The 16,886-nt window shown below is 37.4% G+C and overlaps 1 protein-coding gene across 1 annotated transcript in view; it reads right to left on the bottom strand.

Moving 5' to 3' along the window:
* Positions 1-16,886, bottom strand: part of COPG2 (COPI coat complex subunit gamma 2) — a 46,014-nt gene that overhangs the window by 23,915 nt on the left and 5,213 nt on the right. Inside the window, exons 2-6 of the mRNA XM_044679925.1 lie at positions 14,859-14,911; positions 14,253-14,333; positions 11,495-11,566; positions 8,006-8,085; positions 3,532-3,607 (exon numbers count right to left, since the gene is read on the bottom strand). Of these exons, the coding sequence (XP_044535860.1) occupies positions 3,532-3,607; positions 8,006-8,085; positions 11,495-11,566; positions 14,253-14,333; positions 14,859-14,911 (362 nt within the window). The remainder of the gene's footprint in view (positions 1-3,531; positions 3,608-8,005; positions 8,086-11,494; positions 11,567-14,252; positions 14,334-14,858; positions 14,912-16,886) is intronic.

Here is a 16,886-nt window from a genome sequence, read left to right as displayed (position 1 = left end):
AGAGCAGCAAGAGGTAGAAAGAGAAACACCATTTAAAATCACCCTAGACAATATAAAATACTTGGGAATCTATCTACCAAAACAAACACAGCAATTATATGAAAACAACTACAAAACACTTTCCAAAAAAATAAAACTGGATCTCAACAATTGGAAAACCATTAATTGTTCATGGGTAGGATGAGCTAACATAATAAAAATGGCCATTCTACCCAAATTAATTTACCTATTTAGTGCCATACCTATCAAATTATCAAAAAACTTCTTTACTGAATTAGGAAAAACTATAACAAAGTTCATTTGGAATAACAAAAGATCAAGAATATCAAGGGAAATAATGAAAAAAAATGTGAAGGAAGGGGGCCTAGCAGTACCAGATATTAAACTATACTATAAAGCAGCAGTCATCAAAACAATATGGTACTGGCTAAGAGATAGAAGGGAGGATCAGTGGAATAGACTTGGGGTAAGTGACATCAGCAAGACAATGTATGATAAACCCAAAGAACTCAACTTTTGGGACATGAATCCACTATTTGACAAAAACTGCTGGGAAATTTGGAAAACAATATGGGAGAGATTAGGTTTAGATCAACATCTTACACCCTACACCAAGATAAATTCAGAATGGGTGAATGACCTGAATATAAAGAGGGAAACTATAAATAAGTTAAGTGAACACAGAATAGTATACTTGTCAGATCTCTGGGAAAGGAAAGATTTTAAAACCAAGCAAGAGTTAGAGAAAATTACAAAATGTAAATTAAATGGTTTTGATTATATTAAGCTAAAAAGCTTTTGTACAAACAAAAACAATGTAGTCAAAATCAGAAGGGAAACAACAAATTGGGGAAAAATCTTTATAACAAAAAACTCTGACAGGGGTCTAATTACTCAAATATACAAGGAGTTAAATCAATTGTATAAAAAATTAAGCCATTCCCCAATTGATAAATGGGCAAGAGACATGAATAGGCAATTCTCAGGGAAAGAAATCAAAAGTATCAATAAGCACACGAGAAAGTGTTCTAAATCTCTAATAATTAGAGAAATGCAAATCAAAACAACTCTGAGGTATCACCTCACACCTAGTAGATTGGCTAAAATGAAAGAAGGGGAGAGTAATGAATGCTGGAGAGGATGTGGCAAAATTGGGACATTAATGCATTGCTGGTGGAGTTGTGAACTGATCCAGCCATTCTGGCTGGCAATTTGGAATCATGCTCAAAGGGCTATAAAAGAATGCCTGCCCTTTGATCCAGCCATACCATTGTTGGGTTTGTACCCCAAAGAGATCATAGATAAACAGACTTGTACGAAAATATTTATAGCTGCGCTTTTTGTAGTGGCAAAGAACTGGAAAGGGAGGGTATGTCCTTCAATTGAGGAATGGCTGAACAAACTGTGGTATATGCTGGTGATAGAATACTATTGTGCTAAAAGGAATAATAAACTGAAGGAGTTCCAGGTGAACTGGAAAGACCTCCAGGAACTGATCCAGAGCGAAAGGAGCAGAGCCAGAAGAACATTGTACACAGAGACTGATATACTGTGGTAAAATTGAATGTAATGGACTTCTGTACCAGCAACAATGCAATGACACAAGACAGCTCTGAGGGATTTATGGTAAAGAACGCTACCCACATTCAGAGGAAGATCTGCAGGAGAGGAAACATAGAAGATAAACAATTGCTTGAATACAGGGGCTGAGGCGGACATGATTGGGGATGTAGACTCGAAACTACCACACCAATGCAACTAACAACAATATGGAAATGGGCCCTGAACAAGGACACGTTACAACCAGTGGAAATGTGCGTCGGCCATGGGTGGGGGGAGAGCAGGGGGTGAAGGGGAAAGTAGGGGCATGAAGCATGTAAACATGTTAAAAATGAATATTAACAAATGTTTAATAAAAAAAATTAAAAACAATGTAAGAGAAGTTCATGCTTTCAATACAACCTGTTTTTGGTCTTTGTTGAAAATGTTAATGTTTATTAATGACTTTAGTTCCTATTAAAATTTTACATTAAAAAAAAGTGAGACTCAGTGCATTGAGAGTCAGACCTAGAGACGGGAGGTCTTGGGTTCAAATATGACCTCAGACACTTCCTAGCTGTGTGACCCTGGGCAAGTCACTTAACCCCCATTGCCTAGCCCTTGCCACTCCTCTGCCTTGGAAACAAAAAACAGTATTGATTCTAAGAAGGAAGGTAAGGTTGTTTTTTGTTTTTTTTAATGAGTAAATAAAAATTAAAAATAAAGTGAGAATGAGAATATTACAACTTTGTGGGGAAGATGAAAGGTAGGTTCAATAGAGAGAGCATTTATGTTTCCCATATAATTTCTTGCTTTAGGAAGGGCATTTTTAACAATGAAGTTTTAAAAAGAGATTGCTTAAGAGTTTTCTATATATGGTTATTCTTATATGAATCTCCAATGACTTGCAAGGGATTATATTTCCTCCTTGGGAAACTGGATTTTACATTCAGCAAGGGAGGCACAATGAATGCTGAATGATACAAACTGCACAATAGTTTAGTACAGGAAGAAAGACATTGTCAAAAAGAAACTATATGATTAAAGTCCAAGTTCCAAACTCTCTGCCAGGGAAATTTGCTGTCTGGAAGGAGGATAGACTTTAGAAAAGGTGGGAAAGAGAGTCTGGTCTCTTCCATTCATAACTACTAAAAAAGTTTTATGGTATTTCTTAATGCCTGGTAGTAATTCTTTAATCAGTATATTCAGTTTTGTTTTAAATCCTTAACTTCTGTCTTAGTATCAAGTCTAAGAAAGAAGAGCAGCAAGGACTAGGCAATGGAGCTTAAGTGACTTGCTCAGGGTCACAAAGCTAGGAAGTATCTGAGGCTCGATTTGAACCCAGGACCTCCTGATTCTAGGCCTGGCACTCTATCCACTGTGCAACCTACCTACCCTTTGTATTTAGTTTTTTTAAACTTCTAGTTCTATCCTTCCTATAAAAAAAAAAAGCTCATTTTAAACTCCTAAATAAAAAATAACAATAAAATCAAAGCGTTCACTTTACTTTTGCAGGACCTATATTTACTTGAACTTTAATCCTACTGCACTTCAATCTAATTCAGTACCACCTCATTGCACCTTGAACACTTGATATGACAAGTCAACGCCATACTAACTGAAATACAGGCCACACTAGCCAAATTAGACAACTAGCTGCTCCCCGATCCTCTCCACACCTAATTCTGTATGTACTGCGTGTAGTTGTGATGAATGTTATTTTTCAGTGTATACCTCTGTCTATATTTTTTCAAGATAGAGGCATGCCTTATGGTCAGTAGCCCAATGTGCTAATTACAAAGCCAAGGTAAATAAAGAGGATGCCTTTAAAAACAGGGACAAACAAATGACATAATAAGCACTTGTGCTATGCATGTATGCAAACCTGTATATAAATCTGTCAGAATAGAATCCTATAAAACTTGAACACTGCCTTCCGGGAGACATTTAAGAATACAGCATTCCTTATAATACCACAAGAATAGAACTTACATCAGTGATTCTGCAGAGAGCCCTGATGGCTGGGCCTCGGTACACATCCTCCTTTCCAGTCATGTCTTTCGTCAGACTAGAGAAATTGAAATGAGTAAACATGCCATTAATCATGGTAATATGCACTCCTTCACAGACTCCTGCTTGTCTAGTTTTCAGTGACCTTCCCTACATTTAGCCTAATGCTGAAAAGAAATTAGGACAATTTTTTTTAAAGGCTGTGGGAAAACAAGATTCCTAATAAAGCCTAAGAATACTGGTCTAACATTTCTTTAGGCTCCTCAAGCTAATAAAAATCTTCTACTGATGCTATTTCTCATAAGATAATATCTTAGGTCTCTCTTCCTCTCTATCACTAAACTTCTAGTCTTTTTAACTTTCAACCTTATAATCTGGGCCTTTCATCTACTACTCTACTCAGTCTTTTTTCAACCCTTGTCCTGCTTAACCTTTTGATAGAATGACCCTGTTATGGATTTTTTTTCTCCTCATTTGATTTCTGGGCTGCCACTCACTCCTGATTCTTCTGCTCCCTCTTGACCCCCTTCACTGGAGCATCCTCCTTCTCTCCAGGTTTGGTTATTCTTCTAAATCTTTATCATTGGTCCATGTGTCTCTCTCTGTGTCATCTCATCAATCTCATGACTTCAATTATTGCCTTATTTAATATCTAGCTCTAGATTTTCCCTCTGCATACCACTCCTAAATCTGCAACAGCCTGTTGAATGTTATTGCCACTTAGATGGTCTATGGCACCTCAGATGAAGTATGTCCATGACTAAATTCATCATCTTCCCCCTGAAACCTTCCTCTCCTTCCCTATCACCCAGGGTCAAAATATCAATGTTACCTCTGAATCTTCCCTTTTCTACTTTGTAAGCCCTGGTAATTCTACCTCTTTCATATTTCTCCTATCTGCTCCCTTTTCTATATTCCTGCTGCCAGTCTAGACCAGGTCCTCATCACACTTAATCTGGACCTTTAAAACATCTTCCTCGCTGGTCCCTTTGCTTCCTGTCCTTCCAATTATTCTTTTCCCAACTGCTAAAACACTCTTCCTAAAGCATAAATCTGACCATGTCATACCTCTGATCTAGTGCCTTTAATGACTATTGCATTTAGCATCAAATACAAATTATTTAGCTTAGCTTTTTTTTTTTAAAAAAACCATTGCCTCCTGTCTCAGAATCAATATTACAAAAGCAGTTCTAGACAGAAGGGCTAAGCAATTGGGGTTAAGTTGACTTGCCCAGGGTCACACAGCAAGAAAGTGTATGAAGCCAGATTTGAATACAAGTCTTCCTGACTCAGTACTCTATCCACTGAGCTACCTAGGTGCCCCTTTATCCTAACTTTTCAAAAACCTCAATGATCTCTTCTTAGAATTACCAATCTACTTTTATGGTGTGATTTCCCATTATTTTTCTTTATGCATTCAGTGATTCAGGCAAACTCTACTATTAGCTGACCTTTATTCTCTGGCATAGCACCTCTATAAATTTACATCCATATTAGAATCATCTCTGGTAATTGAAATCTTTCTTTTTTTTTTAAAGTAATTCCTCATCTTTTCACCCATTCCATTTTCTTGTAACTCTGCCTGAATCTTTCCTTTGCTCTTACCACAATTAACATTATAACATATTCTTTGTGGACATGCCATCTTCTTTCATTTGACTAAAAACTCTTCAAGAGTGGGAACGGTATTATTTATTCCATTTCTGCATCCTCAGTGCAAGGATAATTAGAAAAGTACTAGATAAACAGCACATGTTAATTATCATTCCCACTACCGATTAAACAATCAAAATGTATTAAATTGGCTATGATTTGGGCACTAGACCCCATAATATCTCAATGGCTTAGAAAGAATTGGCATAAATACTGTAGTATGCTAACCATTTCCATTAGTACAGTTCTATGTACTAACTTGATTTGTAAACATTCCCTTTGTGCCAATTCAGCCAACATATTTTCAAGTACAATCATTACTTCCTGTACACAAGAAAATATCTCTGGCTCCTACCTATCTTTACCATGGAGCCAATTTACTATAACAGATGAGTAAAGAAGAAAAGGAAAGAAGGTAAAAAAAAAGGATAAAAGCAAGAAAAGCTTCAAGGTGGAATAGATAGCAGGGGGATAGAGAAAAGAATCCCTCCCACCCCCACTCATTTGGATCTCAAGGCTATGGAAACTAAACTACATCTTTCTTCTGTCAACTCTATGGAACAAGATTACTTACAGACAGAACAAGTTGAGGCAAGGCCAAAGAGCTTTCCTTCCTTTTAGGCCCCATTTTTCAGAGTGAAGACCCCTAGTAGCCTTGGCATAATTTCTGAGGGTTCTCTTAAGACACTGGATTTTTGAAAGGGAAGAGGATATAGCCAATCTTAGGCAAAATTTCAAGCTGGCCAAGTATGAGACTCCATCCTTCCCACTCTTTCTCTATTCCTCTTCTCTGCCTGTAACGTTCACTAACCATATTCCCTGCACCCTCATGATGTCCTAAGCCTCTTAACTATACCTATCCATTTAAGAATTTAGCATCAAATACAATTCCTCTGTGTATATGGAAATGTTCCCTTTATTTTTGTTTTTTTAAGTTAAGAATAAAAAAGAAATAAAAGATAATAGAAAATGAAGTGGCTATTTCTTGTTCTACCTCTCCCTCTCCATCTTAAGCCTTGAAAACTATTACTAAATGCCAGTATTTTCTCAAAAGTATCCTTATCATCTAGGGGAGCTGATTCCCAGAATGCTCAAGTATCTCCCACCAAAGAACTGAATAGGTCCCACTATCTTGGCTTATAAATTAAATCTTTAAAAGAAACCTCAGCATCCTTCTACCCCATCAATTTTTAAATCCCTTGATGCCAGTTGACTCCACAAAATGCTCTCTTGGTCTCAAGCCCCTAGAATCCTCCCTGGATCAGTCCCATTCTAAAAATTGGGCTGTGACTTATTAGGTAATCTTGACTCCTATCTGTCCCAGGCCACCATTTAGGATGAAATATAAACCATACCTTAGGACAAATTGTTGAATGATCTAATCCTGGAAAAGTAGGGGTCTTTTTTTGTCCCAGTCCTGGTAGGGCTCACCAGATCATGATTTTGGCTCTTGGAAACTGAGGTAGTATATGAATAAATGGTCTATCACCATAGCTAACAGCAGAGAAACTGCTAGTTAAGGGTGACCCTCCTCCACCCCCCTTCACTGTGAAGCCACTTTAATCTACAAAGACTATATTAATTTAAAAGAGGTCAGAAAAAAATCAAAAGCTGCACAAATTACTAATAGTAAAAGAAGGGTCTAGAATCCCAAAGTCCAACCCAAACTTGAATAAGACTCCTGCCTATGGTCCCTTTAAAGTCTTATCTATGATTCTCTAAAGTGGTCAACCAGCCTTTGCTCAACCAGCTTTAGTGATGGGAAACCACTATCAAACCTCCTGAGGCAGCACATTCTATTTTCAGATAGCTCTACTTATTAGGTTTTTCTTATAACCAGATGAAACCTACCTTTTTTTTTTAACAGCTTCCATCCATTTTACCCAATTCTTCCCTCTGAGACTAAACATAACAAATCTAGTAATGCCTTTTTTCACTTAAAAACCCTTTAAAATTTGAAGAAAGGTATCATATCCACTACTAATGTCTCTTTTCCAGGGTAAACATCTTTATATTCTGTCAAGCCTTTCCTGACAAAATATTTGAAGGTCCCTAGGGAGGGGCAAGGGAAACGGAGGAAAATAAGAGAGAACAAAGTGGGGTCAGGAGGATTAAGGCAGCTGATCACTGACAAAGCAAAGGTTTATTGGAAAGAGTTAACATTTTACAGAGAGAGCAGAACAGGCTGGGGTCTTGGCACAAGTTTTCACCTACACAATGAAAAGCACATGATTGATAAAGTGGTACAATGTAATCTAGTTTACCTCATTGAGGTCTATACAATGATTTCTATAGATCATAAATCAACGTGTAACAACCTAGCTTAGATTCTCAAGGAAATACATACATCAGTGATTTTGTAGGAACATTTAGTGACTGAGTTTGAGAAAGGAGAGGGAAGCTTGAAGATGCAGGCCTTGAGGTGAAAAGGTGATATACAAGGAAAACTTCAGTTACATTATGGCTTTTCAGCTTTGTTGAGTGGGGTTTCAGGCTTTGTCTTTCATGATTCTCAGAGTTTTGCTTGATGGGGTTGAACCTTATGTGTCATGATATGAAGGTTCTTTATCATTACTGTTCCCCTTGTGTGGACAATCACAACTTATCAATGTCAGTTTACCACTCTCATTGTTCAGGAAGATTGATTTAAAAAAATATAGATATCATATGTGTGTGTGTGTGTGTTATATGTATATATGTTTTGCTATTACTTCCCTACCAATCAAAATGTAAAACTAATATGGTAATTAATCTTTGATTAGTGCATAATAATCCCCACCTACATTTCTTCATCTTCACATACCTGCTTGTGACAATAATCACATCCTCAGAGATATTGGCCATTTCTTTGATGGTGAGGTAGCACATTCTTCTCAGCGTTTGCTAGGAAAACCATTTGCAAAAGGCAACATGTTATTGCTAAAGATGCCATTATATAAACTGCACAAATTAAAAGTTCTTCTGGGGATTTGTTTAAATGATTTTAATCAGGTTTCCATGACAAAAGCCCCTGGGTACTTGTATGCTAGAAAACAAAACATCTAAATGAGAACATTCCTAAATAACTCACTTTTAAATACCACCTCTTAAAAAAAAAAACATTCTGTACCAGTAGAGCACTCATCTGGAAGAATGTTAAAAAATTTGACCATTTATCTGGATATTTCAAATACCAGGATATTTTTTTAGAGAAAGTCAACTTAGATTCCAGTGGGTATGAGTAATGAGTAGCAAAGATATGGATCTCCACAGAGACAAGGCCTATTGCTCCAAATGAACCTTGAAGGCTATAGAAGTCCACAGTGATTAAAAAGTAGATGAGAGGGGGCAGCTGGGTAGCTCAGTGGATTGAGCGTCAGGCCTAGAGACAGGAGGTTCTAGGTTCAAATCTGGCCTTAGACACTTCTCAGCTATGTGACCCTGGGCAAGTCACTTAACCCCCATTGCCTACCCTTACCACTCTTCTGCCTTGGAACCAATACACAATTCCAAGATGGAAGGTAAGGGTTTAAAAAAAAAGTAGATGAGACATAAAGTGCAGAGAGTTTTGAAATTAAAATGACATAGATTTAACTCAAAGTGACATTAAGAGTATAATATAAACAAGGGCAGCTAGACGGCTCAGTGGATAGAGAACCAGGCTTAGAGATGGGAAGTCCAGGGTTCAAATCTGACCTCAGACATATCGTAAAGCTCAACTGCATAGCCCTTATCACTTTTCTGCCTTAGAACTAATTACTCAGTGTCAATTCTAAGACAGAAGGTAAGAGTTAAAAAAAAAAAAAGACTATAAACAATACACTGAGGATGCCACAGTTAAATAATCAAAAGGCAGGGTTTCCCCTTCTATTCTTCACTAAAGCTGGGACATTTCTTCTTCTTGTGTTTCTGTCAATTTTTAAAAAAACCTTATCTTCCACCTTAGAATCAATACCATGAATTGGTTCTAAGACAGAAGAGCAGTAAGGGGTAGGAAATTAAGTGACTTGCCTAGGGTCACACAGCTATGAAGTGCCTGAGGCCAGATTTGAACCTAGGTCCTCCTGTCTCTAGGCCTGCCTAAATCCACTGAGCCACCCAGCTGCCCCTGTCAATTTTTAATCAGAATTTCTCGACACATTCAAATTAACCTTACTATTTAAATTAAACATTAAGAAAACTTCAAGAAAATTATTCCTGACTAGCTCTCACTGAGTCTTCACTTTATGCCTACAACTGTGGGTAGGAGATTAAGGCCTAAATTCTTCTATCTGCCCACTCTTACTCCCCAAGTATGCTCTACTTTTTGGTTCATTGTATTAACTCTATTACTTGGCTTTCAATCCTCAACCCTGCTCACTCCCTTTGGCTTTAGTGAAGCTTTCCTTGCCTGTCCTACCACTCACCACTGTAAATAGACTGGCTTTTGCCACTAATGATGATTGCCCACTATTATTACATAGTGAAGTCATTGGTCACTATCTCAATCACACCAGTCATCTAGTCCAACCCATACCTGGAAAGGAATCCCATTATAACATATCCAATGATCATTGTAATAATAAAGAGGAGCACAAATCCCATCCTTACATCATTCACCTAGCCACTGCTTAAAAACTTAACCCTAAAGAGAGGGCACCTGCCACCTCTCCTTACAGACCATTCCACTCTGGGGCAGTTCTAGCTGTTAGGAAATTATTCTTGATATCAATTTAAATTTACCTCTCTGCAGCTTCTACCACATTATTCCTGGCTCTGTCCTCTGGGATCAAACAAAACAAATCTCTCTCTCACATTACAGTCCATAAAATATTTGAACAGAGCTATCATGTCCACCCTGAGTCTTCTCTTCTCCAGGTTCAACCTACCATTTCCTTTTACTGAACCTCATATGGCATCAAACATAAGACCTTTCACCACTCTGACTGCCCTTCAGGTTATCAATGTCCTTATTGAACTATAAACTCCGGAACAGAACACTATACTCCAGATGAGGTCTAATGAAGGCAAAATCATAGAGGGACTATAATTACCTCTTTATTCCTAGAAGCTCTTAATGCAGCCTAATATCCCATTAGCTTATATTAGGTGTAGTGGCTGCCATGTCACAATGATGACTCATATTGAACTGGTAGTCTCACACTACACTGTACATCTTTCAGGCAAATTGCTAACTGTGAAGCTTATCTTTTATCCATACTGAATTTCATCTTATTGGATTTGGCCCAATAATTTTTTGGATCCTAATTCTATTGCTGTCTCTATACTATATATATATTTATTTATTTTAAATGACTTAAAATAAGACTTAAAAAAAGATATATAACTATCATTTGCAGTTGACCTTTTTTTTTTTTTTTTAAAAACCCTTACCTTCCATTTGGCAGAAGAGCAGTAAGGGCTAGGCAATGGGGGTTAAGTGACTTGCCCAGAATCACACAGCTAGTAAGTGTCTAAGGCCAGATTTGAACCCAGGACCTCCCATCTCTGAGCCTGGCTCTCAATCCACTGAGCCACCTACCTGCCTCCCATTTGCAGTTTTCATAAGTATGCTATCCATATTTTTATGCAAGTAACAGATTTAAAATGTTAAATAGCACAGGGCCAAGAAGAGATTCCTGGGGGACTCCACTGGAGACCTTTTACCACAGAACTAATAACATCCACTCTTTAATCTAGCCATTCAACCAGTTCTAAATTCACCTTGCTGCATTATTGTGAAGTCAGAGAGGGAAATAAAGATGATGGCTATCAGTTAGTGAAGCAAAATCAAAAGAGGAAGAGTTAAGGCTTGGACAGGAGACAGTACAAAATTCTCCAACATACCTATTCCCTATCGGAATTATTATACATTTGAATTAATCCTGGCTTTTTGGAATCTGAACAAGATTATCTATTGAGATATAAGTGGAGATATTTTATTCAAATCATGTCAAACAAAGATTATGTAAGAGAGTTTTCCCCCACCAAATTACTATTGGCTAACATGTTGTGGTAGTTGCCTAAATAATCCCCAAAGAATTTGAAATTAAAGTATGTTTCATAATTCATTAGCTCAATTATTTTATAAGGGTAATGAAAGTAAATTATTCATCTGAAATGTCAATCACACAAACTCTGAAATAGTTAAATGGAAAATGTTTTCCAAGTTGAATTCAACCTTTAAGTCATTTAAAAAGCATTTTAAAGTTTACTTGCACACGAAGCATCAAAAGTTCTGGACAACTATTAATTATATCTATAGATTGATGAACCCATTTCTTATCAATGTAAACAGAAAAAAACGAATTTAGCTTAAAACGTAAAGACTTACATCATTAGACTGAAACAATCTCGTCATTGCAAAGAAGGCTTCAGTGGCTTCAGTAGTTCCAAAGTGTTCACCCTAACCAAAATAAGAGTCACATTTTAAAATCTGTAAAACTAATTGGAGATTTTACTCTAAAAAACTGATATTACTTTATATGTCCTTTAGAGTCTTAGAAAGCCATCATTTATGTAAATTTTTACACTCTACTCCTCCAATTTGAAAAATATCTATTTTCTCCTTTTCAGGGTATGTAACAGCATGGCTATTTTCCATATTTGTCTATTTGAAAAATCCATATTATTCATTAAGTAACTCACTTTTAGAAGAGTAATCTCAACTCTCTTCTGAGGAGGATCTGTTCTTCACTATTTGAAAACCTTGAGCTCATTTAAACAGGAGTAAAGTTTAGAAGAAAAAGTCTTTTTTACACTGAAGGCAAAATAGCTTAACAAAAGCGAAGGCTATTCCCTTTCCTTACTAGGAATCCCAGTAAACCACAGAGAACAGAATATGATGGAGACAATCAAACTTGGAAGATCTACCGAGAGATCCCAAATTTGATGAGTGGACACCTGTCCTAGAAAGTCTGTCTTACTTAATATATATATATATTACATTAATATATATTAATTATATTATTTTAATTAAAATATTTTCTGATTTATTACTATAATTACTATATTAATAATCTATCTTAATATATATGTATACACACACACACACAAATATTAAAAACACAATAGATCTTGGATCAATAGGAACTCTCCATGCCTTGGTGCTTAATTTATTGGTCCAAAATGGCACAGGATGATATAAATCTGGTTCATTAACTACAACTAAGAATTCAGGTTCCCTGTCAAAATTTAACCACTACTCAAAACTACATCTCACTAATGTGGTAAGGATAGTTAAATAAAATGTTCTAAATGCCCAAGATAAAAGCATTAAATGAAATGTAATAAAGGCTTACAACATTTAATTGAAATACAATTTGTATATTATTTTAGAGACAGGGTATCTAGATTACACATTTGTAATAGCATGTTCATTTTTTTATCAAAGAATTATTGAACAACCTCAGGGCAAATGAATTTTTAATCACAATTTATGAGATCTCATTTCCTTATTAATCTCTGAAAACATATGGGAAAGTAAATTTTGGTTCAATGTTTTAAAATATCATTCCATAAACCAGGAACTATGTAAACAAATAATTATCTTATAGTTCTTTGTTCCTCATTATAATTAACTACATGCCTGTGAGTAAAACGTGAATTGCCTCATCCAGATAGCAAATGCAAATAAACTCCTTCTGATCAAAACTGACCTACTCAAATTTCTACCTCCATGATAGGCAGAGATTCACAGTTGTGGATTTTTTTTTAAAAAGGCAAATTAAAGTGACTTTTCCTTCCATTTACATTTTTTAATGTGCTTTCTATACATCGTAATATTGATATTGACACACCACGAATAGAATACATGTTTTTAGTTTTTTTCAGTGTTAGTGACAGGTTTGTAAGTATCCATACTTTCCCCCAAACAATTTCCCCTCAAATTTGTAAAACAGGCAACTAGAATGAGGAGTAAAATGCTTGGCTTACATAGAGTGAAGCAATAATATTGCTATGGAAAATAATCTGGTATCCTTAGTCTTTTTAACAAGTGAGTTTAACGATCACAATAGTCACCTTTAGATAATGACAAAATAGTGACATTTATTAAGGTCCTAGACAGACTGCTAGTTTTTTCTGAGACAAATATCTCAGAATTTGAAAAAGAAAACTTTGGAGTATAATATACATTACTTAATCTAGAAGAAGGCTTGTGAATCTAACAGAAATTTGTCTAGATTTTAAAATTATATTTTGAAAGGAACATAATCTCTGAATGAATGAAATCAAAATATTTCCATAATAAGTTACATATTATACATTTTTTTTCTTAAGTGGTAAGGGTAGGTAATGGGGGTCAAGTGACTTGCCGAAGGTCACACAGCTGGGAAGTGTTTGAGGCCAGATTTGAACCTAGGACCTCTCATCTCTAGGCCTGGCTCTCAATCCATTGAGCTACCCAGCTGCCCCCCATTTTATATATTTTAAACCAAAATATGTTTGAGAACCTACCATATGTGGCTAGGAATATATACAACCTCCTGGAGGTCAAAGACTCATTTTCATCTCAGAGTACCAAGATATAGTGTAGTGTTTAATAAATACTTGATAAACTGATTTGGGGATACTAAAGAGGTATAATATAGTCTGTACTCTCAAGGAGTTTTCAATCTTGTTATAAATTAAAATCGACTTTTGGAATTTTTAAAAACTAACATTTAGAAACAGTTTTTTAAGAACATAAACATTTTTTTTTTAATTTTTTTTTATTTTTAACCCTTGTACTTTGGTGTATTGTCTCATAGGTGGAAGATTGGTAAGGGTGGGCAATGGGGGTCAAGTGACTTGCCCAGGGTCACACAGCTGGGAAGTGGCTGAGGCCGGGTTTGAACCTAGGACCTCCTGTCTCTAGGCCTGACTCTCACTCCACTGAGCTACCCAGCTGCCCCAGAACATAAACATTTTTTCCTGAAATTGCCTACCTAAGTGCTAAATATTTCTATACAATAAAACATAAATCTTTCAAGAGTTAAAAAGTCATAATTTTAGCAGAGACTGTTATATCTCATCTAGTTAAACCCTTTCATTTTATGGATTAGGAAAACTGAGGTCCAGGAAGGAGAACTGGCCCTCTAAATTACATTTACCTGGTTCAATAAATAAAGGATCTTTGTCAGAATATGTAGGCATCGTCTTGGATTGATAGGAGTCTCATTGAAGATGCGAGCCTGTGGGAGTACAAGTATATTTAATACATGGTATCTTTTTTTCCTTCTCAATCACAAATTTCAATAAAGTGTCTTCAAGAAAATAAATGCTGTTAAAACTCTTCTATCATAAAGCCCAAATAATATTAAATGAAGTACTTCATTAAATTAGAAAAATGAACTAGGAATCATGTACTTTTATAATCTTTCCCTTCGGTCTAATTAACCTCATGTTTTCATTTGTCAAAATAAGAATATTGAGGTACTTCATAAAGCTGGTATAAAATTTAACATTTACATGACTTCCTTCAGCAGCTTTATACTAGATAACTGTTTCATCTTTTATATTGAAAATTTTCATTTCATCACGGCAGATTTATCTTATAATATCTATGACAAATAACACTTAATCTTGTTCCTTTTTTCTTTAAGCCATGTTATTTTCTCTTTCACTATATGCCTTAATTCAACTCTAAGAAAACATTTTTAGATTGAGAGGTTCTGATTCCACTTTGGGAAAAAACAAACAAAAAAGACAATTCATACCTCCTGCAAAACAGCACTCTTTTCTAGATGTTGAAAAGGGTTAGAGCCACTACCTAAATAAGAAAACAAAATATTAGACTGAACATGAGGACACTACAATGGCAGGCATTACTAAGTTGCCTGTGGATGAAATGAAGCAACCTTGGTTCTGCTGACACACTGACTTTGGAACTCAGTAATAATCTCACTGAAATAGGAATTATGGTATAATGGATAGGGTGCTGGGCTGTCCTGTTGTCATGTCTCTCTGTGACCCTATTTGGGATGTTCTTGGCATAGATACTAAAGTAAAATAATTTCCTTTGCCAGCTTTTTACAGATGAGGAACTGAGGCCAACAGGATTTAAGTGACTTGCCCAGGATCACACTGGCCAGGTTTGTCTGAGTGTCTGAGGCCAGGTTTGAACTATCCACTTCAACACCTAGCTGCCCCCGAATCAAAAAGACAAAAGTTCAAACCTTAGCTCATCTACTTACTAGCTGTGTGACCCTGGGCAAGTCACTTGCTTCCCTGTGCCTCAGTTTCTCCTTTAAAAAGTGTGTGTTTTGGGGGAGAGGGAACTGGGAATTAAACTTGATGGCCTTTAAGATTTCTTCACATTTCTAAAAGCCCAAGCTACAAATCCAGGGTTTTGGAACAAATCCTTCTGAGATTTCCTGAGGCAAAACTGAGAACTATCAAATATGGAGACAAAATTACGTGTAGAATGAAAACATTTCCTCACAATTTAAGGTATCCAAAAGCAGAAAGATGTGAGTTTAGTAACCTCCTTATAACTGAAAGCATTCAACCAACTTTTATGATATTTCAACTTTGGTTCTTCATCTGCAAGATGAGGGGCTTGGGCTAGCTGCCATCTTGAAGTGCCTTCTAACACTAAAGCTGTTATCCCAGATACTGTCACTGGGACTCATGAATTAAGACTAGACCATCTTCAAGATCACTTCCAATTCTATGAGCTTAGGCCAGGAGCATTAGTTACAATATAAGTAATATACTTTGAGCTCCTTGCAATAAATTCCTATTTTAATACTTTGTTAACAGAGAAGCATAAGTGAGTGAAAAAAATCTTTCACAGATCAGAGGTATGAGGACTTTTCTATTTCTTGGCGCAGCTCCAATTTCTGCTAAGATCAAGGCCTATGTTCTTTTTGTCCTCTGTCAGCTTCGAAATAGAATATTTGGATGTTAACAGGCTGAAGAATTTTGGGAACAGCACTTTGCTGTGGGCTGAGAACAGAATCTAGGCATTTCGGAGCTGGAGGGGCCTCAGGGCTTATAGACTACTCCCCCAAGTCTAACTTTCATTGAAAGGCGTTTTCTAAGAGGGGATCCACTGTATTCAGAGGCAGCCCTGGCCAATTCAGGGCAGCCCTAATTCCTTCCCACGGACAGTAAATTACATCTGCTAATCGATCAGTTCCACCCAAGGCTCCAAGTTTTGGGTATGGGGGCAAGCAAGGAAGATGGAATCCCTCTTCCACTCGAGGGCCTTTAAAATAAGACGATTCCTTCGGTCCTTCCTAAATCTTTGATTTCCCTCTCAGACTACGCAGCACCCCGAAGCCTGGGGCTGGGGAAGCCCACGAGGGAGGTCTGCGCTGGGGGCGCGTGGGAGCTCTCGTTTTTCCCCCGGGGAAAGTGAACGAGGGAGCAACGGCCCTAAGTATGAGGGGTCCCGAGAGTCCTCTTGCTTCTCACTCCCGTCCTCCCCGAAAACTCCTAGGCCGCTCCCAACTCCCGCAAGTAGCATCCCACCGCCCCTGGTTAGTCCTTTGAGGAGCCCCCTCCCCTGCCCCCTCCCCCGCTCACTTCGACCGCCTCCAGCCATGGCCCCGCCTCCTCTCCACCACCAACCCCCGGGGCCGGAGGGGAAGGGCAGCGAAGGGCTGCGCAGCGGGAGCATGCGCCCAAGGGCCGGCCAGGGGAGAGTTCGCGCGCGCTGGAGCCGAGGGGAGGGGCGAGCGGTGTAGGGCAGCCGCGGCAGGGCGCGTGGTCCGAGCCAGGCGGCCGGGGGGTTTGGGGTG

This window comes from Gracilinanus agilis, chromosome 5 (assembly GCF_016433145.1).
Source record: "Gracilinanus agilis isolate LMUSP501 chromosome 5, AgileGrace, whole genome shotgun sequence".
NCBI classification, from domain to species: domain Eukaryota; kingdom Metazoa; phylum Chordata; class Mammalia; order Didelphimorphia; family Didelphidae; genus Gracilinanus; species Gracilinanus agilis.
Note: the sequence above shows the minus strand (reverse complement) of the source record. Positions and strands in the feature narration are given on the sequence as shown.